Raw genomic sequence first — 24,844 nt, forward strand, 5'->3', positions numbered from 1 at the left:
GGCACCAGAGGAAGGATTTGGTGCTTGTGTGTAATTGTATTAACGCCCTCCCACATACTGTCCCCTGTGCATCTTCTGTCTCCTCTCCTAATCTGTGCTGTTTGTCTCCAGATAAGTGATATCCTCCTCAGATTAGGATCCGGTGTCCCTGCTCTGCCTGCCCGAAGGCAAAGGGATCCCCGGCGTATCCCGTGGGGCGCGAGCAGTATTTTTAGCTTCCTAATCCTTTTACAGTTTGGGCTGAAAACATCACCCTTTTGCCTAATTGGTCCAGTTCATTACCGCACAGAACGCCACAGAGGAAGTGCTTCATCTGGATCCTTTTTTTACAATGTGCGGGTTTTTGGTGGGGCATAAATTTCCGAGCCGGATTCGTCTGTTCCTAAGCAACTTTGATTTGTGTTAGGGAGGCTATCACCGATTTTATTGCCCTGCAGAGCAAAGACATCTCCTATCATGCTGGAAACACTGATAGGATCTGTACATCATCAAAAACAACCCCCCCACGCACATATTTTCAACGGAGTTTAAGTTCACAACCTTTTGAACTGATGTCGGCTGCAGATGATTTTTAACGATCCCACAACAGGCCAAACTTTGTTGAATAACGCATGATCCAGCCTAAGAAGAACTTTCCTGCTAAGTCTGCAGAGACATCCTGACGTGAGAGCAGAGCTGTTGTAATCTTTGGCTTAGGGCGTGTTTTCTTAGCTTATCAGCATCCCCACGTATACGGGGATCATTTATTTCCCAAATAAAAACAGCAATCACTGTCTCTGTTCTCAGAGCACGAATGTACGAGACGATACGACATGAAAAATAGATTTCTGACCTTTTTATTGTGTCAGCAGTTTAGAGCTCTGTACTGTAACCACGGCCAAGTTGACCCCCGTCCCCGAAATTCACAGCGAATTCAATTAAAGCAGCTCGGACGCCTCCATCAGTCTCTGAACAACCTGCAGTTCTGACACAGTGTTTGCTGCTTTAAAAGAAAACACGAGAGAAGCTCTGGAAGAAAAAACATTTCTTTCTTTTCTGGCATGAAGTCAGACGAGTTGGAGACTGCGCTCGGTTCAGCCTGTTAACTGATACAGCAGGTGCCCTGAGGCCTGAACACAAAGCACATTTCAATCAGTGAATTTTGATTATCGTGAACAAACGTTCCCTGCTTGATTGCACTTCTAAACTGCAAGAAACTTTCGCCAGAGCCAATCTGTCAAGTCTTGCACACGGTACGCAGATGTTTTCAAAGCCCAGCATCAGCCATCGTGTAGCTAATTTAGATTCTCCCTATCAACAGCTACAACTGAAAAATGCCTTTCACGTGTGACTACTTGAGGAGTTCATCAAACCTTTGCTGAGCTTATCCAAAGCTGGTTCTTTGGAGCTCGAGTTGCTCAACATCCCGCTGAGTCCAAGATCTCTGACAGCTAAGATTGAGTGTGTGATTGCCAGAGACGAGCGAGGAATCTGCCAGACATTTTGCAACAAGCTGCAGTTAGAGGAGAGTTTAGTAATGGTGGTCCTGTTCAGAGCGTCAGAAAGGTGCTGAAAACTGAAAGAAGAAGAAATACTCGGGCATAAAGACGTATTCCCACAACAACAATGAAACTCGTCTCGTTCACGACACCGAGCGGTGTTTCCTCTGCAGCCTGGAGAGGCTGCAATCCTGAGCTCTACTCATCACATGCTCTCCACCAGTTCCCCTCATCTTCAATGATGGCGCCATGCTGTGCTTCAGTATTCTTTATTGTTCAGTACTGTGCATCATCACCATTGCTCCATATATTCTCATTGTCAGCCTTTAGTTCACTCCAGTGCCAAATAAAAGGTAATGAAGTCAATGACAGAGCGTGATATAACAGTGGGAGTCGTATATATGGATGAGAAAAGAAGCGTCTTCCTCATCCAAACCTGTGATAACCAAAAATAATCAAATTTTGAATGACTGTGAAATTATTATATACATTCCTTCTCAATAAATAGGTGCATTTAATATTAAATTAATATTTCTTTACAGATACATGGTATATACAGGTACATCCACTCAAAAACACCGACGACGTCCATCGATGACAGCGAGAACAACAGAAAGTAGAAACACTAGAAACAACCACGTTCTCATGACTGCTGTGGGTTTGAAGGCACTTCCTGGGCACCACGTCGACCCTTCTTCTGTTATTCTGGGACCTGCGATCAAAAGAAAACCTTGATGAGGATCCTGCATCCTTTCACCCCTTTAAACAAATAAAACAAACAAATAAAACAACCGCTCTTTTAAGTGAAAAGGGGATTTTGACGGGTCTTGAATTTCAGAGGAAGTCAGCGTTTAAAAATGTGTCCTTAGTGGCGTCCAGCGCTCCTCCGTGTTACGTCCCAGCTTTCCACAAACAGGGGCGTGTCTATGGGTGGGCGGCGTGCCGATTATATAACTATATAACCAATACAACTAATTGTTATATAATAACAATAAAGCTATTTTCAGCCATTTCTGTGATTTGATCAAGAAATCGATGCAGTTTGAAAGACTGAGTAGCGGCCTGAAACTCTCTGCTCTGACAGACTCATGTTCATTGTTTCTTAGGAATGCACCGATACCGATACTGGTATCGGGTATCGGGGCCGATACTGTAAAATGTGTGTGTACTCATACTCGTAAAAGTTAACCGATACCATGAACCGATACCAACTTATTTCATAAATCAGAGGGTGGCTTGTCATTTCTGTTGTAGTTTTTTAGATTGGCCACTAGGGGGACATCCCGCGCTAAACAGGCACAGGGTTAGGCGAGTGAGACTGGCAGCTCCAGATAAAAAAGAGAAACTGGAGGCTGCTGTAGCTAGGCTAAACAAAATGTCAGCAGTGTGGAACAGCCAACTTTAACTCAGGTTTTGGAAAAGCGATGAAAAATGTCAAGAGAAAATCCACGGGCAGTTAAAATAACAGAGGCTCTGACTCATTTTATCGCTCTGGATGACCAGCCAATGCCGGTCGTGGGAAACATAGGATTGCACCGTCTGCTCAGCATACTCGAGCTGCGATATGAAATATAATAAATGAACAGAAGTGTTTATTTATTATTCTGAAAGCTCGAGACAGTGCCAATAGTTCAGTGATATTTTGTTAAATTACAATGTGGAGACTCTGCAATAATTTAACAGAAGTGCTTATTTTTCACTTGAAATTTTTTTGTGGTCACTTTTATTAAGATTTTATTTTTTATCGGCAGAGAATAAAATAAAACCTGTCTTCCAATTCATTGCATTTGTGTGTGTGTGTGTGTGTGTGTGTGTGTGTGTGTGTGTGGTAGCAGTATCGGTTTTTGTACTCTGTATCGGCAAGTACTCAGATCCAAGTATCGGTATCGTATCGGTTTGAAAAAACTGGTATCGTTGCATCCCTATTGTTTCTCTCTCGTTCTCAGTCTGTGTTATATTAATATTCTTATAGTAATGAGATCTTATTTACTCTTAAACACAGAGTTATGTTTTGTCTCCTCACATATAAAGTTTTCGAGGCCCTTCCGTGTCTTTCGCTGCCATATAACCCCAATAGAGCACTTTGCTCTCAGACTGCATGTTTGTGGCTCCCAGAGTGAGTAGAATGGGAGGCAGAGCGTCTTCTGTGGAAGCAGCTCCCACTGTGGATTCAGGAGACAGACACCCCCACCGTACATTCAGGCTTTTCCTTACAGTTAGGATCAGGTAACCCTGAGGCCTCCTTAGTTCAGCTGGAACAGGCTCCCCACGTGTTTGTGCACCACTGCTGCACGCCATCACACTGCTTCTTCTTCTTCCTGTCTTCCACGCTCTTTCTTTTCTATTTGCAAACGTGATGGTTTTCAGAAGCTCCTCTGCTAACAGTTAACGACTGCTAGGCTACAGTAGATTTGTTCATTACTAAAATTTTGCAAATCAGATTTTCCCTGCAAGGCAAACAGAGGAAGGTTCTCCGCAGCTAAGACGCCGCCGCAAAGCAGGAACTGCATTTAGAAAACTAAAACTAGAAAACTAATTTTACTTCCACGTTCACCTCCATGCAAATGTTTGTTGTTTTCCACTCAAAGATGTCAGTCTGCTAACATCTCTATTAAGAAATGACCAGAATGACGACACAACGAATCCTGTAATATTCCCTCTGATTGTTACATTTGTCAGATTTCGCCAGCACGGCGCCGACAGGATCTTATTATCTGATTCACTTGAGAAACTGAATAGCTGGGATGTGTCAGCCTCTTCAAATTTATAATCACCAACTCCACCACAGAAAAGTCCGATGAACCAAGATGACCGCTTGTAGAGATGAACCCTGTGAGAGCAATCACTCTCCAGCTAATTTCCTGTACTGAATGTGTGCATTTACCCTGCTGCGTTTAGACAGCAGTGAACCCTTCAGACCTGCTGTCACAGAAGATCAATTTTAAAAAGGCCTGACAACGACAGCATCGTAAATTACTCCACTGAGTCCGTCCTCTGTCCTGAGAGCCGTCGTATTAATAGATTTAGTGCGAGGAAGTACACGAGCGGCGCTTCTCCCACGAACGTCGGGAAGCAGTGACGTTCATGGAGTTTAAAAAAACTATATACATACATATACACATACACATATATATACATATATATGTGTGTGTGTATATGTATATATACATATATATATATTTATATGTGTATATATATACATATAAATATATATATTTATATATATATATATATATATAAATATATATAAATATATATATTTATATATATTTATATATATAAATATATATATATATATAAATATATATTTATATATATAAATATATATATATATATATATATATATATGAATATATATTTATATATATATATATATTTTCATATATATATATATATAAATATATATTTATATATATATTTATATATATAAATATATATATATATTTATATATATAAATATATATATATATTTATATATATAAATATATATTTATATATATAAATATATAAATATATATTTATATATATGAATATATATATATATATAAATATATATTTATATATATATATATATTTATATATATAAATATATATTTATATATATTTATATATATAATATATATTCATATATATATATATATATATATATATTTATATATATATATATATATAAATATATATATATATATATATATATATATTTATATATTTATATATATAAATATATATTTATATATATAAATATATATATATATTTATATATATAAATATATATATATATTTATATATATAAATATATATATAAATATATATTTATATATATATATATATATGAAAATATATATATATATATATGTATACACATTTATATATATATATATACATATATATATGTAAATGTGTATGTATATGTGTGTGTTTCTTTACTTGAACCCTTGTTGTTGTGGATGCAGGAGTCCACGGGTGACGTCTTATTATCTCCGTGTGCCATTTTTCCACATGTGCTTGACAACATGAATTACATGCTCTAATGTGCATTTTTGGCATAAAGAGAACTGAGTGTATAAAATCTGCGTCTCTGTTCTTTCTGACTCTCTCACTCCACTACAGACCTAAATTTAAACCCTGTTCTGACAGGCTAATGTTTTAGCATGTCATCAAAGCATACAGTCTTCTTCAGTAAAGAAATGTTGAATTTAACATTTCTGCTTACGTGAAAAATCCCCCCCCCCTCCCCCCCCAGCTCTGTATCACACATTCAATTAAACTGACCAAAAGCAGCAACGACCTCTGAATTAATATTTCTGTCTTCTTTAACCTCGTTTCTTTTCTTTTCAGAGGATGATGACGAAAACAGGAAAGCAGGAAAAAACTTACATGCAATATCTAGGACTGCATGCAGAGTGGACTCATCGCTAATCGTGTTAGCAATCTTGCACATCTTTTGTAATCTGGGGAGAAAAACATGATGTTAATATAACGCCTCCCCGGTAACCATGTCAGTAAAAACAAACATGAAAAGTTTGAATAGTAACGTAGACACGAGGTCTCAGGTTCATAGTGAAATACTTCAACCGTGTTCTGCTGGTGGCATCTATAGTAAAGTATACTTAACTTACTGGTAAAAGATAAAAAGCCAATTATACATATGTATATATATATATAGACACATACATATATAAAAAGAAACAGACCTAAGAGAAGCTTCTGAGCGCTGCTGCCACATGATAACTCCCGTTTTCTGACATCTGTAATATCTGCGTGACATGAACCGCGTCCCACAATCCTCTGGGCCATCCCAGCCCAGCATCCTGTATGTGATCCATTGGCCAGTATTGTCTCACTATTGTCAGGCTTTAAATAAACTTCCTTAACCTCGGTTCAATCCTGATTATGGGATGTAGTTTGATGCCTGTTTGACTCGGTCACATGTGTGAAAGGCACCAGGAAGAGGAGGAGCTTCTCGCTCTAACTGCACACCCAGCAGTACCGTCTGCCTCACTGATGATGTCTGCTGGACGGTTTCCTCTTAATTCCCATATCATTAATATCCCAGAAGGAAGACCGGGATTTTCATAACACATCACCAAATTGTCTTAACAACAGAATCAAATAATAAAACATTTTGTTTGAGCTTTCAAATCTCTGCGGTGCATTAGCTCTGAAACCCTCGGCGTTATCGTGTACAGCTCAAGTGTCAAACTCATTTTATTTCAATGCTGCGTGTGCAGGTTTGATCTCAGAAGTAAGAACGACTGCATAAGAACTTAAAAACACACTAACAGTTTTTTTACATAATGTGAACAACTCATTTCCAGTGTAGCTGCGATTTCTGCTCTTGTAAATCACAGTTTAGTGCGGTACTGCAGGCCGTGGGTCACATCGCTGTCACAAAGAAGGCTGACAGTGATTCAGACTTCTGTTTGGACGCTCTGATATGATCCCCTATTTATGCTTCTGGCATAAATACAGAGAAAAGGCCACCGACTCAATCGCTACAGTTTTTACTCCCTAAATGTTAGCCAGAGGTGGTGTATATACCCCTCATCCACAAATGATTTTATAATTTAAGAACAGTTTAAAGCAATAACGTTTGTCTTATTAAGCACAGAGTTTAGCACTCATAAACAGATTTGACTGGTAGTTGATTTAAATGTCATAGTGTGACAACTCCAACCCAAAAGAACAAACTGTTAAGATGTTACAGTAAACACGTGAAAACAGGTTTGAGGAAGCAGAGAGATCATCGAGCAGAAACAGGAGAAGGAGTCATACGTACATGCTGGTGTTGAGCAGTCCCTCGTGTTGTGATAAACTCTGTGAAAGTGTGTTTTGCACTCCGATGAGAACTTGACTGGTCCTGCTTAACAGAAAAAGGTCTCATCAGATAAAACAATCGTGTTTAATCTTATTTGCAGGTGTAATTCAGCTTGAGCTTACAGTTGATGTGAGCAGACGTGTGCTAACTAAAGCTGGACCTGGCCTTAGTGTGCAGGGGAATCGAGTCTTCAATTATAAGCACATCTAACATTTAAGCTTCCAGATTTTCACATCACTCATGAACCCTGCACATAGTTCCTGAGACAAATAATCAGCTTAATGTGCCGCTGCCTTCAGCTTAATACTGTCAGCTTCAGACCATGTGCTGCTTCTCAGCTGCCCTACAAGCAACCCTTTCTTAACTTACTGCAGCCCCCAGTGTTCGTGATGTTTTCTATGACCTGAGCAGACTGTATGCTGGCTCGGAAAGAAAAGGATTTTTTCACAGGGGCAAAAGGAGGAATTCCCAGTAAAGTGTTGCACTGGATCAGTGCCATCTATGCTGGGACAGTTGTCAGAAACAAACGGTCTTGCATTAGAGACAGAGTTTGTGCTCCTAGTGTCGTCTCTGGTGGCGAGTTTCTTACCTCCAAAATGCTCAATGATTTTCTCTTTCATGTTTGCATCTCTGGAAAAGATTTCTGGAAAAGAAACTCACCGTTAGCTTCTCACCGTCTGAGCAAAGTTATGCATGAACCACAGTGACGGAGGGATCGTCAGTGTTAACGGTCTCCCTCCTGCATTATGTTTCAAGAATCTCAGCAGTGTCGCTGCTTTACGTGACGATGCACAGCTGCTTTGCATGATTAATAACTTTGAAATGTTTTTGGATTTTACTGCAGAATCATAAATGAACATTATTCATTCTCTATGTTCCTCAGATGTGCACCAAATGTAGTTTTTCTCCAACTGATTGACACACTCGTGTTTTTGTCCACCGTTTGCACTCTGGGGAAATTTTGTGTATTCATAAAGACACCGAGGACCTCTGTTTGTATTAAGTGTCCACCCAGGCAACACAGGCAGCAGTCTCGTAGCACAATGGCCATGCTTACAGGCTAAAGAGATTATTGTATGGGAGTTTAATGCCCATCAGAAGAAGTAAGTAGCTACATTAACCCTCGAGCAAGAGATTTGTGCAGTGCTCTACGGGGGGATAAATATGGAAGAAAATCACTTAGATGCACGAAGAAAAATCACAGAGAAATTAAATTAATTTAATTTCTCTGCACTAAGAGTGCAGAGAAGACAACAGACAGAAGACAACCGATAAGAGCAACACGAGTCAGGTTTTCATTACAGCTACATATGTGGAGGATTAGTGAGTGTGTCGACACTGTTTTCAGCCAAAACTGCAACAATGTAACAGATAAAACCAGCTAGAAAACAAGTGTCTGGCTTCACGGCGTGTTTGTTGAAACGACCGTAGCTGTAGAGGAAGAGGTGCCGCACACATCAGTGGATTTATCGATGTTTCTCCTTCCTCCTCGTTGTGTTCAAAACATCCATCCTTGCGTGACCACAAATCTTTGGTAGCGTTGCACGCACCGCTTGCTAATGTGCTGCTTTTTATATCCTCAAAAGATGAATTCCATCCAGTCAGTGGTCTGAAAGGTACTTTTCCAACTGCATGAGCTGGAGCCAAGATTTTAAGCTGTATAACGCCTGCACAACATCTCTACAACAGGATCTAACTGATAGTGCTGTTGGACACAGTCTGATATTGGAAATAAACAGCACATTATGTTAACTTAGCCCTTAATATACTCCCACACATACCAACGAGGCACAGCCCTCGACTGCTCTGAGTCTGTTAAAGCGATAAAAACAGTTGCATAAAAGGATTTTCTGGATTCCTTTTCTTTCTCACATTTGAGCGCCTTCTTTGCAGGTTTTAGATATTTGAAGAGTTGCAGCATTAATGCAGATTTACTGAAATGTCTGAGACGACTCAGTTTTAGTAAAACTCCTGTTAAATGTCGTTCGCAACATTCAGTAACATGCTCTGGATAGTCTTCCCAGATAAAGTCCAGTGTTTATAGTCTCCTCATACAGGCTCTTCACTCATCACTGATGCAACGCCGTGTACGTGACGCAGCACAGCCAGTCTGCTTTATCTGCTCTGTCTGCAGACGTGACTGCAGATGCTTTTTAGGACAGTGCCTGTGTGCATGTTGGGCGCTCATCACTCACGTTAAAGAGTCCAATCATACTGAATGACTCATTCACAAGTTTAGCATCACCATGCCCCTCCTACCTTAATTAGCCTATCCACATCTCCATCTGTGCAACAGTCAGTTAAACACGTGTTGAAGAAACATGGTCAAAAAACAGGTTTTCAAAATGAAGCACACCTGCATTGTGTTCATGGGAACCACTTTAAATTTAGCTGGACACCTGAGGACAGACGGATGTGGATGCTGACCTCTCTGAGCACCATCGACACACAAAATTACAAAATTTAAACAAACCAGTTTCCATTCAGCTAAAAGAAGCTCCTGAATAAGACGTGCAGCACTGCCCAGAACACTGACAGCTGTCCCCAACTGTAAAATGGGGATTATGCCTTCATCATCAGAACCTAAAAATAAATCTTATCAGCTTACCTGAGAGTCTACTGTTATCCAGCCTAGGGACATAGAAAGGCTTTTCCCGGGAGGAGAACTTCATGTCTTGTGCTGAAGTGAAGAGTCCACTGCTGCAGCGCCTGGAGATGGGTTTCTGCCGTTGCTGGCTGTCTCTGATAACCTGTAAGATTAGATCCAACAGGGTCCTTCGTTCTTTCTGCTTGTCCTCCTTGCTGTCCATACACTGACCCGAAGTGATGAGCAGAAAGAAGACAGTGAGCAGCATGTGCCATTTCCTTTCCACCTGCATGACTTTGCTGTCTGAAAGCATGAGAGACGGGTTTGTTACATGAAAGTCATCACACGAACAGAAACGCCTCATTTGTTTGACTGGACTGACCAAAAACACACAGTTTGCATTATGATTTACATGAATCAGCACAGATATTTGAAGTCCTTCACGTTTTCATTATTACAGCAAAATTAATAAAATCTGCATGTTGGAGATAAAACAGGTAACTTCTAAAAAATCTCCACTTTCCCCTTGTTTAATACAAGAGTAAATGCATTTAATTGAACTTCAAACTTACTAGTTTCGGAGTTAAAGATGCGTATGTCCTGGAGGGTGGACACAGTTGTCTTCAGCAAATTCTTCCGATCCGATAGGAGAGAAAGCCAACAGATTGCGCTCACCACCGTCTTTCTTGAAATAATGCGTTCCTATTTATACGAGGAGCCACCTTCTTGAAGGTAATACAATCGATTTTGAGTGGGTGGTAAAGCAATGTTGACATCTTTGGTGTAATTTCTTCCAGTGGCACTCGCTCACTTAGGCATGACCACTCCTTTACGCACCAAAAACATCACTAGTTGTAGTTGAACGGGACAGGCTACTTGCAAATAAAAACGACCCTCTTATAGATGCAATAATGGGCGAAGATCTGCAAAAGTCCCCCGTGCGCTATAACTTCCATTAAAAAAGAAAGAAAAACCCGACAAAGACCGTGGCGCGGAAGCGCACGAGTGTCCACTTTTCCAAAAAGAGCGACTTGTTGGATGTTGGGTGCAGAGAAGTGAAGAATCTGTGGGCATGTGAGCTTCTAGCTGACCTGTCAGCGTGCCGATGTTTTTGCTCACCGATGTCCAAGTCTTGTGACCGCCTAAGCGCCGCAGATATTGCGCCTCCTGGAGCAGCCATCCGGCTTTTTCCCACCCATGCTGAACAGAGTCATGTAACCGTGTATAACTTTACCTGCAGGTGTGGCAGGGTTACGGAGAGTGTCATTAGTTTCAGATACATCTGATACAGACACACCTGCTGACTCAGCTGCTGGAACTGTGACTCCAGTCCAGTTTAAAACACAAAGTTTGTATGAGTGTAATAACGAGGCGAATCTATTAATGCGTGAAGTCTTCAGATTGATTCATTGTTTCATGTGTAATCAGTTATTAACAGGCTTCTGTTTGTGCGTACAGAGATGCACATTTGCACTTTGCATGCATTCACGTCCCCTCGTTGCGTAAAGAGCTCATGTGGAAGCTTTAGATGCATTTCGTCATTCTGTGTTTATTGGTGGTTTAAAAAGCACAAACGCGAGGAGGAAGATGATGTTTTTATTATTATTGTTGGTGTAGATGTTTATATGTTTTTATATTAATTGTGAAAAAGAAGCACTGTGCGTCAGGTGTTGGTCCCCATCAGCTTTACCTGAACATAACCTCACCTCTGTAATCCTTCTGGGGCGCTCAACTGGAGCCCAAAGGTATCTTGACACGTATCAGTTATGTTGTGTTCAGCACATCCTCAACTTATCCTACGCCCCGACTCAAACCAGTGTTGCCAACTCCTCAGTAAGGAAAATCGCTATTGGCTGTCCTAAAAGTCGCTAGAAGTCGCTAAATGACGTCATCGCCTAATTTGCATAATTGGTCAAGCTAATATAATTGTAACCTACGTTGTTGGAGAGAGAAATAACATCGTGGAAGAGACATAAAGTGAGTAAAAAACGTCCTAAATGCATTTAGAGTTTATTTAGAGCTTCGAATTAAATTTCTTTTAGCAATTATTGTTTTTTTTTAATGTCACAATTCCAACCCTGCTCCTTTATCCGGGCTTGGACCGTCAAAAGTGACCCGAAATAGGCACTCTGGTGGAGTTACTGTGTGTGTGTTTATTAGTAGTTTTAAACCTGATCCACAAAACAGCATCACAGTAAAAGAAGAACTGACTGCGTTACAGTCAGTGCGGCAGCGGCGGCTTCGCTCATGCGCGGTTCATTTGCAGTTTGGACGCACAGGTGTGAACGTCTCCTGCCCTGATAGCAGCTGGGGGGAGGACTATCCTCCACCCGTGAGCGCTTTGGCACGGGCGAGGTGCCCACGGCAGCACCGCTGCTTGTTGAGAGTAAAAGCGATACGCGCTTCACGTCTAAAAGTCGTCATAAATAAGTCTCCAATAACACCGGAAAACGTCGCCAGATTTGTCGCAAGTCGCTTTTTAGAAAAAAAAAAAAAGTCGCTAAGGGGTCTGAAAACTCGCTAAATATAGCGACAAAGTCGCTAAGTTGGCAACACTGACTCAAACTGCGGAGGGAAACACGACTACAGGACAGACTTCCTGTATTACTGTTACTATGGAAACAGAGCACGCACTGAAGGCTGAGCTAACGTTAGCTGTAGCTAAGCTTGGTTTCGGCTCTGTGGGACCTTTCTTTGGGTAGAGACACGTTTTCTATCCGCGGAGGCAAAAATATGTCGCAAAGGTAACCTGTTCAAAAGTTAGTGAGGTTCGTTTAATGTTTGCTTGTTGCGCGTAAAACGTGAAAATATCCAATGAGTCAAACTAAAGAAAGTATCACAGCAGGGATATTTCAAATTCAGCGGCATATTTGATCATAGAATAAATAAAGAGTCTTATTATTATTATTATTATTGTCCATCCTAATGAGTAATGAGACTCCATCCAGCTGAATAGCAGCGCTGACAACTGTGCTGCTTTTTGCTCTTTAAATATTTAGCGTTGTTGTTATTAGCATTATTCTTATTACTCTTTGAACGATCACTAACCTGCATGATGCACCTTTCAGGATTATCGTTCTGGCACAAACTCATCAGATTGCTTCCACTTTTCCAGGACATACAACCAGCTGTGGGCAGATGCCCAGTCAGAGCTGAGCGCTCTGCTGGAAGAAGAGCTACCAGCTGAGCCCCGGCGCCCTGAAAAAGACCGAGTCGTTTTCTTCCAGCATCTGGCCATGCTTTTTGTGCGCTACACCCAAGTCTTCAGACAGCTGGAGAACGCCTATGACCTGGTGGTCCACCCTCAGAAGAGACGATTTATTCATTCAGCTCTGGAAAGTGTGATGGGACGAGTGTTGGAGCTGAAGAATGAAATGGTGGAGAAAGAGTTTTCAGAGTACCACTACATGGATGATGTGCTTCATGATCTGAAGCTCATACCTGTACGTTTGAGTTCAAGATAAAACCAAATTAAGCTCCAGCACATCGACGCCCGGGGGCAACATAGTAACCACTGTTTGCTCTGATGTCCTGTTAGGCCGACCTCGAGATCCCCATCCCTCGCTATTTTCACAGTGAACGCAGCAAAGAGGTGCAGCAAAGAAAGGCCATGCTGACTGACATCCTGAAAATGGCGGAGGTCACTGAAACTCCTGAGGTGAGTGGAAAAGCAGCCCTGAAACTTTCTCGCTGAATTTGTTCCTGTCATTTTGTTACACGCTTATGCAACGACTGTTACATTTAATGAGTCGGCGTCACGCAGAAGCTGTTTGCGTACTTTTGTCTATTTTTGGTCCCCACAGCCTGTAATGGCCAAGAAGATGAGTCAAGAGGAGGCAGTGAAGATTATTCAAGTGGCAGAGCGGGCACGACAAGGACGTGAAAGGGCAAAGTTCAACATGAAAAACTTAAACATGAACACCGTATACAGGATCGAGGAACCTGGAGCAGAAAGTGCTGAATCCGCTGCCGTCCGCATCCAAAAGGTGCGTCGTTACTCACACGCCACGTGTCACATGTGATCTTCTTTGTCTGTGCGAGCACTCGTTCATGCTCTCAGCGATAATTGAATGTAACTGCAGGTGTGGAAAGGCTACGTGCAAAGGAAGAGGACAAAAATCGCCAGAGAGGAGGAGATGATTTTTCTGGGGATGGTGGGTAAAATGCGGCTTCATCAAGATACTTTTTAACGTTTATAAGGAAACACTCGAGTGCTGAACTTTTGTTCTAGAATATGGATCCAAAGTATGAGGAGCCACGCCCTGCAGAAACGACGGCCCAGGCCATCGAGGCTTCCACACGAGTGAAACAGACGGAGCACGAGGAGGCGTACCAAAAGGCCACAGTGGACGTCATGAACCAGCTACGGGATGTGGAAGGAGACGACATGAGCAAGAGCATGAAGGTGCAAATTCAGCAGTGGTTCACCGAGTGCCGGTAAGCTGGCAGAGTTTGTTTCCATGATGTTTTCCTCTGGTCACGGAGCTTTTTCACACTCGGTTTAGTTTCACGTTTGACTCGTCGATGTTTCCACAGCAACGCTACAGGAACATTTCCAGACTACCCAGATGAAGAGGATGGAGGTTCTGCCCTCATTTTTGCTGAAAAGACCCCTCAGCAGGTAGAATCCAGCCTGGTTTAAACGTTTTATTCGTGCTTTAATATTGTTCGTAAACAGAGGTGTTGGTGGGTTTTTTAGTTGTTGGAAGAATTTGCTGCAAAGGAAGAAGAAGAGGCCAACGCCAACGCCAAAGCTAAAGGAAAAGGAAAGGAAGAAAAGAAGGAAAAGGGGAAAAGTGGCAAGAGGAAGGAAGAGGAGGAGGTGAGGAGACACTGCTGTTTTTAATTTAGTAGAACAATCTGTAAAATGATTATTACTGTATCTTAGATCAGAATATAGCAAAAATGCTTCAGTTTGTGTTCATCGCTGTGACTGCATCACGGTCAGGTGGAGGAGGCGGGGCTGACGATGCTGCCCTCTGCATTTCTGCTGGACCTCGAAGTTGAAAGTAAAATCTACGCAGGTACGGTCCAGCTCTGAACACTGAGTTTGTTTAATGTTAAAAACCTTTAACACTAAAACTCGTGATTCACATTCAGTTGAAGATAAATCGTTCAACTCGTGATCTGCTAAACTGGGTTTGCAACGAAGCGTAAAGGTTTTTGTTTGTTTTGGCCAATCACGACGTCTTTGTGAGTACAACAGTTTATCCTGATGCACGCTCAGTCGTGCAGGTAACTCTGTAAGTTCTGTTCATCTGGACGTTTTCAGTGGGAGAAACGTTGCGTCGCTCATCCAGGTGACCGCTTCCCCCACGCTGCGTCCTGATGAGCAGCACCAACCTTTCATGCACACTTAGAGTCTGCAGTAGAGCAGGGCGATATGACCAAAAATATTTATCACGATATACGTTTGAAAATTTGTGATGACGATATAACTGACGATATAATTGACACGACAGACAAAATACTTTACAACTCCTCAACTTTATTAATGCAAAAAAAACAACATCAATGTATTTTCAGTTAAACAAGCAGCTGTTTTTTTTGTACATTAAAGTTATATAAAAGTTTAACAGAGCAAATTTCTGTCTGACAGTTTAACCAAAAGGCATTTCCAGTGGAAACTGGCCGACATATCCTCAGCATAACCATGTATAATATCCACAAAACTTAAAAAGAGGTTATACACACACAATACGGTAATATTATGTTGAAGCACAGTACGTATCACTCCGCGAGGCTCCGCCTACGATAGCCGTAATGCTCCGACAATCCATCGAGCGGTGCGGCTTCGTAGCTTAGCAAAGTCGTACTGAAACATTTGACAGATTTTCGAGCGCCGTGCACATAAAATCGTTTCGAGGTCAGTAAACACAACCAGAGTTCATACATAAGGCACACGGGATTATAAGGGGCTCTGTCGACTTTCAGAAAAATCAAAGGATTGATTTTAAGTGCGCCGTATTTTCCAAACAACACGGTAATAACGACGGCCCGCTAGCATGCGCTACCAAAAATAGTGCTTTGTTGTGTATCTGACGGACGAAAGCTAAACCAGTTCCACACCAGTGAAGCTGCATTTTTACAAACCAGTTCAGGTTCATCCGTTTCATTCAACGATCCACTTTCGCCCTTTTTATTCTCCGTCGCTGCGATGCTTTTTCCGCCGTGTGCGTATGAAAACAAAGGCACTGCGCATGCGCGTTTTACCCATATTCTATCGTGATATTTCATTTTCTTATCGTCGCCCAACATTACACCGGTGTTACAGTGAACGGTATGATATGGCCCAGCCCTAGTCTGCAGTGCATGTTTGTCATCCTCAGACTTTTGGCACAATCGCAGCGAGTACGGAAACTTTAACCAAATGCACGACCCGGAGCTGATCAAGGAAGAAAAGAGGAAAGTCATTGAGGCGGAAATTCGAGTGAAGGTACGGCGAAGGCTGCAGCAACACGATCCACCCGTTTGCTTCTGCTTAGCCTTAAATGAACATTTTGTTTGGTCTGAACAGAGAGTTTGATGTAATGCTCGGGTTTGTCTCACTCGCTGGTGATGTTTTGCTCGCACCAGGTCGACGAGCAGATGAGACACGAACTGGCTGAGTGGAAGCTGTCTGTGGACAAAGACAAGGGCGGTAAGACGAAAGCAAACGCCAAGGTACCTGCCTGAGCGACGGCGGCCGCAGTTCACGCTGACTCCTTGAAGCGTGTTCCTGATTGTTTTTGTTTCATTCTGCAGAAGAAGAAAGGCTCTAAGAGTGGAAAGAAGAAGAAGAAGGAAAAAGACCTGACGGCTGATCGGTGAGGCCACGCGCAGCCTGATTGGATGTTCAGCACAATGCAGAGAGATTTAAAGCTCATCTTTTATTCACGTCTGCAGGACTCTGCAGTCTCTGTGCCAGGAGCTGGTGGAGCAGGGCTTACTGAAGCAGACACAGAACGTTCAGCTGCAGGATTTCTTGGGTAATTTTGTTTAATTGTAACTCTGGTCGTCTTGTTTCTGTGTGCTCGTACATGATGTGCTGGTACTCCACAGGAAGTTCACCGCTGAGCTTAAGTAGAAACGATGGCGTGTGGATGTGCTGCCCTCTGCTGGTTTGTGATGATGGTTTTGCAGAACATTTGTGTCGATGTGAAACTAACAAACAGGTGACTTCCTGTATCCTGCCCAGGTGACTTTAGCTACCTGGGGACCACGCTGAGGCAACACGACATCGAGCCCATGCCGTCATTGTCAGATGTGCGACAAGTCATGTCTCTGTACGCAGTTCTGCCGTTAGGTATTAAAGCCAGCGCTGATCTTTCACATCGACGGGACAGAAAACATCTGCAGTTTGAAATAATACGACGTCACTTTCAGGCTCTCAGGCGGTTCATGAGAAGGCTCCTCTGATCAAGTCGGTCCTGCTGGTCGGACCCACAGGTGTGGGGAAAAAGATGCTGGTCCACGCGGTTTGCCACGAGACGGGCGCCTGCCTGTTTGATCTGTCTCCTCTGAACACGGCCGGGAAGTACCCGGGCAAGAGCGGGCTCGCCATGATGCTTCACATGGTGTTTAAGGTAAATCAGTGCTTTTAATCTCGTGTGTGCAGCACAAACGAGAAGACTTTGGTGATTTAAAGACTTTAAAACAGGTAAAATCAGACTGCATTCAGATTTTTCTGTCATAATCTTAAAGACTTAAAGTTATGAAGGCAGAACTTTAATGAACTTACATGAAAAGCAGAATAAAGAAGCCAGTGTGTAGACAAATGCAGCGTGTAGACGAGAGTGCGTCTAAAGAACAGGCTGACTTGTGTTCAGCTGGCAGCAGAAACGACATCACCACATGAATGTTTGAACATTTGCATCCTGCTTGGACCGTAACTTCCTGCTAATCATTTACAGGTGGCGAGACTGATGCAGCCTTCAGTGATCTGGATCGAAGATGCAGAGAAAATGTTCTACAGGAAAATCCCCAAAGAGGAAAAAGAGGTGAAGCAGACAAAGAGATTATTATTGTGTACAAACGCTGTGAAGCTGATTTCTCCATGTGGTTAATAGTTGGACCCGAAGCGGCTGAAGAAAGATTTGCCCAAGTTCCTGAAGCTGATCAAAGGGGAGGATCGTGTTCTGATCGTAGGAACGACTCGAGACCCGCACAGCGCCGAGATCAAGTCTCTGTGCAAAATGTTCAGCAAAATCCTCCTCATCCCACGACCCGACTACGGCTCCAGACGCAGTAAAGACGAGACAATTAAACTTCATGTTTTTGTAACGAATATAACGATGTTTCGATTACGTGTTCAAATCGATCTGTTTGCCTTCAGTCCTGTGGAAGCAACTGATCAGAAAACACGGAGGTGAAGGCACCGAGGCGTTGGACCTCAGCTCTCTGGCAAAGATTTCTGACGGCTATACTCCAGGACACATCGTCCAAGTGATTCAGAGCGTTCTTACCAAACATCGAGTCTTCCAGCAGGCGACACGACCGCTGACTGCAGCCGAATTTATCGCCCCGTTAGCCCAGATTGACCCCGTGTTCCAGGAGGAGGAGGAGGCCCTGAAGGTAACCTGGATGTCTTTGATGTGAAGACTCGACGAAGGCTGAGGAGCAGGATATTGAAGTTTTGTCTTTACTCTGGCTCAAAATGGACTAAAAGTACTGCGGATCAGTTTATCGCTGTGCGAAAGGTCAAACACGAGATTGTTAGAGGTCGTTAAGTTCTTTAGGATTTGCTTACATTTACAATCTGTGGCAGTATTGTTGTCACTGACATTAAAATCATAAAAGGATTTCTTTCCATTTCCAACAGAGCTGGTATGCAAAGACGCCCCTGGGAAAGAAAAGAAGTAAAGCTGCGTCAGGAAAGGAAGAAGAAGAAGCAGCTAAAGACAAAAATACCAAGAAGAAAGGAAAAAAATGATCTTTATTTGTTGTCTTTTACTGAAGTGTGTGAGTTGTACCCTCGGTGAGGCTGCAGGGATAAAGCATTCAGGTGCAGTGTTGAGTTTCTCTCGTGTGCAGGTGTTGCCTGTAAACAGAACGCAGTCGTTTTCACATCATTAGCATCCTACATTTGATTGAATGCAGTAGTTTGATGATTTTATGTCAGTAAAATGTTTCCAAAACGTTGGGAGGTCTTTTTTTCAGCATGCACGTGGGAACGCGGACGCCCACTTCTGCAGCGTGTTCGTTTTTTCTGCGTTTCGCTCGCGTGGTGTCGGATTTTATCCTCTCAGCTTTGTCATGTTTGTTTGGGTGGATGCCCGGCCGGGACTGTGGGCACCTCTGTTAGCAACCCGACCTTAAAAATGGCCTCCAATCAAAGAAGAAGATCTAGATGCAGGTTCTTCATCCTTACTTCTGAACGACCTGTCCTCTCTGAGGTGCAGCTTGTATATATATGTATATCTCAACTTTAAATATGTAAATATGACCCTTGACCTGTTAAACTGGTGGACAGACTCCTGTGGCTGACTGAAGGCCAAGCTGTTATTAGATGTGCCAACGCGGCTCAGTCAAGGACATTTAATGTTCAGGCTGTGGCTTCCTGGCTGTAGCTGTTATGAAGGAAATCCTCTTTTCTTTAGGTGTCACACACAAAGCCGGAGTAAAATTCATTTCCAGGCCACCTAGATGACGACAGGAGCCACATTTTAAACAATCACAGCGTGCTGCAGCGTCCTACAGCGTGTTGTTGTTGCCTCTGTGCAGCGCAGAGAGTCAGGCTCAGAAGAAATGCCAAACACACGAGGGGGAGTGTTTCCAACATGATCCAGAGGCTTAGTTCAGCTGTTTCGTCAAGTTCTAAATTCCCTCAGCAGATCTTCACTTGGTTCCTTTACCGTGACTCTATTTTTAGAGTTTGTCCACATTTCATCAGGCAAAGCTCGTCTGTTGGACATCTTCACAGGATCGAGACATCAGAGGCTGCTCGTCTTCATCTTCAGAAACAGCGACAGCAAATACAACGAAATATTTGTTCCTACACTGACTCGATATTTACCTGTTAAACATTGTAATGAACGAGCTTCTGTAAACTGAGACTGGCTTCTGTGGACCACGTTCTCCTCCTCAGTGATGACAGGTTATTTTCTGTGCCCCACAGAGATAATCTCTGCTGATACAGTTTCACTGGCACATGGGACTGTCTGTCAAACTGAGGTTACACAATGCTGCTGCACCGGCTTTCTTCTTTTTGATGAGGGATCCCCACAAATCTGAGCTAAAAACTGTTAAAACAAAAGCATAAAGGCTGGAGCACGGTTGGCTGCTAGGCTTCGACCGTCTCATTGTAATAGTTCCTGTATTTGGTTTTTGGGGCATTTTGAGCTTTTCAGATCCTGGTTTCATGCAGCCACACAGACCATATTCAATTCAAATCAACTTTATTTATATAGCGCCAAATCACAACAAAAGTCGCCTCAAGGCGCTTCATAGATACAGAGAAAAACCCAACAATCATATGACCCCCTATGAGCAGCACTTTGGCGACAGTGGGAAGGAAAAACTCCCTTTTAACAGGAAGAAACCTCCAGCAGAACCAGGCTCAGGGAGGGGCGGGGCCATCTGCTGCGATTGGTTGGGGTGAGAGAAGGAAGACAGGATAAAAGATAAAAGTGGTTACATACAGTAATCACGGACATGAATGTCAGAGTAATTTGGGGTTTTAATGATTTCTTTGAACTTTTAAAAAACAAGAATTGGTGCATAAGTTTGGATTTATTTTGTGTTTTCCTTAATCCCCCCCCCCCCCCGCCCCGCCCCGCCCCGCCCCAAATAACATTAGGTTAAATGTCCCTCAGCAAAATCTATCCAACCTTCGTGAAATTGAGGATTTTGGAGGGTCTCCAGTGCTACTCACAGCAAAACAGCCCCAGAGCATAATGCTGCTACCACCATGCTCGACTCTTTTAGAGAAGGCATTTGGTTTGTCCATGTGTGCGCCTGCAAATGTCAACTGCACTGTAAGGCTTTGATTATGGAGCAGTGGCTTCTGTCTTGGTCGGGATCCTCTCAGTCTGTGTAAACTTGTTTTGACTGTGGACAGTGACGCTGCTGTTCCAGTTTCGAGTTCATGACACACTTTAACCCTGGTGGTTTCTGGGCCGTTCGATCGATTTCGATTTCCTCTCATCGGAGGGCGACAGCTTGGCTGGTGGTGACATTTCCAAATAACTGGTGCTTTTGTCCAGTAGTTTGTGTTTGATCTGCAGTTGTTCTGATGTAGCTCTATGATGCTTCTCTGATGGGCCATCCCAAAACCCCAACTTCAAATTTACTGTGTTTAAAAGCTGCTTCTGCACCAGGAAACCCACCAGGCCGTGATGAGTGGTGAAATATGCAGCCAGAGTTATGCCCGAGGCTCCAAAGGTGTCCTATGAAGGTGGGACTTGATTTGATTTTACATATGCGTATGTAAAGAGAGAGCAGATTTCTCCTGTTTTGGCTTCCTGTTAAATCCAGAATTCAAAATCCTGCTCCTCACATACAAGGTCTTAAATAATCAGGCCCCATCTTATCTTAATGACCTTGTAGTACCATATCACCCTATTAGAGCACTTCGCTCTCGCTCTGCAGGCCTACTTGTTGTTCCTAGAGTATTTAAAAGTAGAATGGGAGGCAGAGCCTTCAGTTTTCAGGCCCCTCTTCTGTGGAACCAGCTTCCAGTTTGGATTCAGGAGACAGACACTATCTCTACTTTCAAGATTAGGCTTCAAACTTTCCTTTTTGCTAAAGCATATAGTTAGGGCTGGACCAGGTGACCCTGAATCCTCCCTTAGTTATGCTGCAATAGATGTAGGCTGCCGGGGATTCCCATGATGCATTGAGTTTTTCCTTTCCAGTCACCTTTCTCTCTCACTATGTGTTAACAGACCTCTCTGCATTGAATCATATCTGTTATTAACCTCTGTCTCTCTTCCACAGCATGTCTTTATCCTGTCTTCCTTCTCTCACCAACCAATCACAGCAGATGGCCCCGCCCCTCCCTGAGCCTGGTTCTGCTGCAGGTTTCTTCCTGTTAAAAGGGAGTTTTTCCTTCCCACTGTCGCCAAAGTGCTGCTCATAGGGGGTCATATGATTGTTGGGTTTTTCTCTGTATCTATGAAGCGCCTTGAGGCGACTTTTGTTGTGATTTGGCGCTATATAAATAAAGTTGAACTGAATTGAATTGAATTGAACTTTGACCCTGTGTGGATGACAGAAAATCCTACATAAATTCAAACTTGTTTTGTAAAGATTTTAAGGATGTATGCATCTTTCATGACCTTTTAGCATTAACAGTGGAAGAAACCACCTCTTTCCTGTTGACGTCTGTATCTGTAACATGTGGGTCGGGATTGTACAGAGCAGGCGATTAAACCCCATCAGCCTCATGGTGCAGAGACTCGTCTGATGCTGTTCAGTCATTTTGGTCTCATTGTTGAGAGAAAATGCTGCAGACCTTCTGATGCAGTGCAAAGGTTGCTTTAAAATAAGGTGAATCTACGTTTTATTGTCATGTTTCTAAGCTGGTCAACCCTCATTGATGCACGGTGGAAAACCATCAGAGACACTGGGACACTGTTTACATTCTGATTGTTTTTCATGTTCCAGTGATGTCGAGCATAAGGTGCCCTGCACCATTAAAGCCAAAGCTATCTTTGCCCTCATACTGACAGAAGGCTATTTTAGAGGTTAGTGTGTGGGGAGAGATATGTCAGCTGTTCAGCACTATGCTCCATAACAGCAGGGAAAAAAGAGAAAGCACTATAGCCTGTCAACTTTGGGAACTGGGATGCACAAGGAGGCATGGACACGCTCTTTGGTGGATTGAATACATCTTGTTAACCTTAAAGCTCTGTGAGAAACAGCAGTCCCAGGATCAGTGGCCACGCTGGAGGTTTCATCCAGCTCGTGTTAGTTTTGGAGAAAGTAGTTTTGCTTTTGTGAAACTGGTGCAGAAACAGTGTATGCAGGCATGTGTTCGTCCTACAGATCACCTGCTTAGTTTGAGCTGGTGCATTGGTGCAGGTAAGCTCATGTATTCTTCTTTCATTTGGAAATGTGTATAGAAATGATACTTTTTATTTTTGCAGTTGAATATAGCCAACAAGAAATCCTGTTGAATAGAGGAATATTATATAGTTGAATTATATTGCAGAGTTGTATTAAGCTGGTTTGCTGCTATTTTTATTTCTCTGGTGTTTATTTTGCAGAATAGATTTTAAGGCTTATGATAAAATATCAGGTAATCTAGATAACTGGTTGCAAAGACAGCGCCGTGTGTGACGCATCATAAAATACCATTTTAGCTGGTAGGTAATGTAATGGCGCAGACTGGCCTATGCTTGCAGTGCTGCTGGGAGGAGCTGGCGTGTTTGATGATGTCAAATATCAATCGGTCATCGGTCGATCGCTTGTTGGCTCTTCAGAGCTTTCCCTTCCTCTGAGTTCGGCTCATGTTGCCTTATGGAGGTTTGATCACAGCTGAGTCTATATTGGTGGTGATGAACTCAGCCAAGTGCGGTGACAGAGATTACTCTGCTCTTCATTACTGACTGGCACGCCATCACAGGGATCAACAATATGAGACACTGATGCCGCGTAGATCCAGTTTGATGGCGTTACCATTTTGGACGTTGTGGTTTGATGGTTAGCCTGAAAGGAATTAATCTGTTTTTGCAATGATGTCCAAAAGATTTAAGCACTTATGCAGAAATCAGTAATGTGAACCCCTGAACTGTGAGCTGAATGAGTTCGTGGAAAAGCTGATTTCTCTTTTTGTAACACGGTTGGACAACATATCATGACTCATGACCTCAGGTACGTTTGTGTTTGCAGCCTGCTGACTGAGGAAACAAACTTCTCCAGTCAAGAACAAGAGACATGGGAGACAATAAGCCTGGAGGAATAGTAGCAGCTGCAAGTATGTTTATTTCTAAATGCATTTGTACTTTTTTAACACCATGAGTCAAAGGCCTTCAGGCCTCTAACGCCGCCTGTGTGTGTCTGTTTGCCAGAGAACCGTCTGCAGGTGGTGAAGGGATTGGACGACGCAGAGGTCTCAGAGTGCGAGAGCTGCTCCTTCGAGGTATCTCTTAACCTAGCCTACATAGAGGGCGTGTGGATGAGGGATGGGACGCGGCTCAAATCTAAACCCAACTGTCGCATCAGCACACACGGGAAGAAACACGCCCTCTTACTGAGCAGGGTGGCGTTGGGAGATGCCGGTTTGTTCTCCTTCCAAGCTAATGGCATTCAGACCTCAGGCCGACTCACTGTCAGAGGTAATGTGACAAAACTACTCGCATGCTCACAGGATTGAATGTTTTTATATGGCCCAGACCATCTCTGTGTTAGATCCCAAAATCAGGTCAGTGACTTTCTCCGGGGCTTCAATAACCTGAACCACTAACTCGAGGTTCATACGTGTTTTTAAGAGGCTGTAGTTTCTGCAGTGAAGTGAAACGTCCAACAGCTGCTGGACAGACGGTGTTTCTTTAATGCAATGTTTCTTTTTTCCATTAAAACTAATCAGTGTTATGAACCCAACAAAGCTACGGAACCGCAGAACATTCAGTCACAGCGTCTTTCATTTTAGTCCGTTCAGGCGATCGTGGCTCAAGAGTTGGGAGGTCGTCTTGTAATCAGAAGGTCGCCGGTTCGAGCCCCGGCTCCGACAGTCTCATCGTTGTGTCCTTGGGCAAGACACTTCACCTACCGCCTACTGGTGGTGGTCAGAGGGCCCGGTGGCGCCAGTGTCCGGCAGCCTCGCCTCTGTCAGTGCGCCCGAGGGTGGCTGTGGCTACAATGTAGCTGCCATCACCAGTGTGTGGATGTGGCTGTGTCCCAATTCAGCCTGCAGCCTCAACGATCCTCAAGGGCCGCGTACTTAAAGACCGCTAAGGCCGGAAGTGCGAGGCTTGTGAAATGGGACGGTCTAGCCTCCGTCGCGCTGCCCAGGTTGCCTAGCAACCATGATACTAACAG

At 43.1% G+C, this 24,844-nt stretch overlaps 3 protein-coding genes across 5 annotated transcripts in view; 2 read left to right on the plus strand and 1 right to left on the minus strand.

Moving 5' to 3' along the window:
* Positions 1–1,712: 1,712 nt before the first annotated feature.
* alkal1 (ALK and LTK ligand 1) lies at positions 1,713–10,248 on the minus strand. Its single transcript, XM_006803296.2, has 5 exons — positions 9,905–10,248; positions 7,886–7,939; positions 7,258–7,338; positions 5,856–5,929; positions 1,713–2,190 (listed from the first exon to the last, which is right to left on the minus strand). Exons 1-4 carry the CDS (start codon positions 10,245–10,247, stop codon positions 5,865–5,867), a joined length of 543 nt encoding a protein of 180 aa, XP_006803359.2. The 5' UTR covers position 10,248; the 3' UTR covers positions 1,713–2,190; positions 5,856–5,864.
* Positions 10,249–12,508: 2,260 nt separating this feature from the next.
* zgc:153738 (dynein regulatory complex subunit 11) lies at positions 12,509–18,925 on the plus strand. Of its 3 annotated transcripts, none has more exons than XR_015717193.1 (19): positions 12,509–12,627; positions 12,999–13,326; positions 13,422–13,541; positions 13,687–13,869; positions 13,966–14,037; positions 14,115–14,320; positions 14,420–14,504; positions 14,583–14,705; positions 14,832–14,907; positions 16,213–16,319; positions 16,460–16,546; positions 16,628–16,689; positions 16,769–16,851; positions 17,061–17,168; positions 17,249–17,448; positions 17,776–17,862; positions 17,932–18,109; positions 18,198–18,583; positions 18,684–18,750. XR_015717193.1 is itself a non-coding variant. In XM_006803297.2 (19 exons), the coding sequence occupies exons 1-19, from the start codon at positions 12,617–12,619 to the stop codon at positions 18,792–18,794; spliced, it is 2,466 nt and encodes an 821-aa protein (XP_006803360.2). In that variant the 5' UTR covers positions 12,509–12,616; the 3' UTR covers positions 18,795–18,925. The 3 variants fall into 3 exon arrangements, 1 of the variants encoding a protein (XP_006803360.2); XR_437375.2 differs by having other exon boundaries at positions 18,198–18,561; positions 18,684–18,736; XM_006803297.2 differs by having other exon boundaries at positions 18,198–18,436; positions 18,684–18,925.
* Positions 18,926–23,710: 4,785 nt separating this feature from the next.
* Positions 23,711–24,844, plus strand: part of obscna (obscurin, cytoskeletal calmodulin and titin-interacting RhoGEF a) — a 60,053-nt gene continuing 58,919 nt past the window's right edge. Inside the window, exons 1-2 of the mRNA XM_087836203.1 lie at positions 23,711–23,780; positions 23,875–24,141. Of these exons, the coding sequence (XP_087692329.1) occupies positions 23,741–23,780; positions 23,875–24,141 (307 nt within the window). The 5' untranslated portion in view covers positions 23,711–23,740. The remainder of the gene's footprint in view (positions 23,781–23,874; positions 24,142–24,844) is intronic.

The sequence above is a fragment of the Neolamprologus brichardi genome, chromosome 23, assembly GCF_056152115.1.
Source record: "Neolamprologus brichardi isolate AB-2024 chromosome 23, ASM5615211v1, whole genome shotgun sequence".
Classification (NCBI taxonomy): Eukaryota; Metazoa; Chordata; class Actinopteri; order Cichliformes; family Cichlidae; genus Neolamprologus; species Neolamprologus brichardi.

Bases quoted from the DNA above. Each gene is read 5' to 3' on its own strand.
- zgc:153738 (XM_006803297.2), top strand. The intron at 17,169-17,248 runs GTATTAAAGCCA...CGTCACTTTCAG, and splicing joins GTACGCAGTTCTGCCGTTAG to GCTCTCAGGCGGTTCATGAG. The intron at 17,449-17,775 runs GTAAATCAGTGC...AATCATTTACAG, and splicing joins TGCTTCACATGGTGTTTAAG to GTGGCGAGACTGATGCAGCC.
- alkal1 (XM_006803296.2), bottom strand. From the start codon at position 10,247: ATGAGGCGTTTCTGTTCGTGTGATGACTTTCATGTAACAAACCCGTCT. The intron at 7,940-9,904 runs GTAAGCTGATAA...TTTCTTTTCCAG, and splicing joins GGATAACAGTAGACTCTCAG to AAATCTTTTCCAGAGATGCA. The intron at 7,339-7,885 runs GTAAGAAACTCG...TCTGTTAAGCAG, and splicing joins AATCATTGAGCATTTTGGAG to GACCAGTCAAGTTCTCATCG.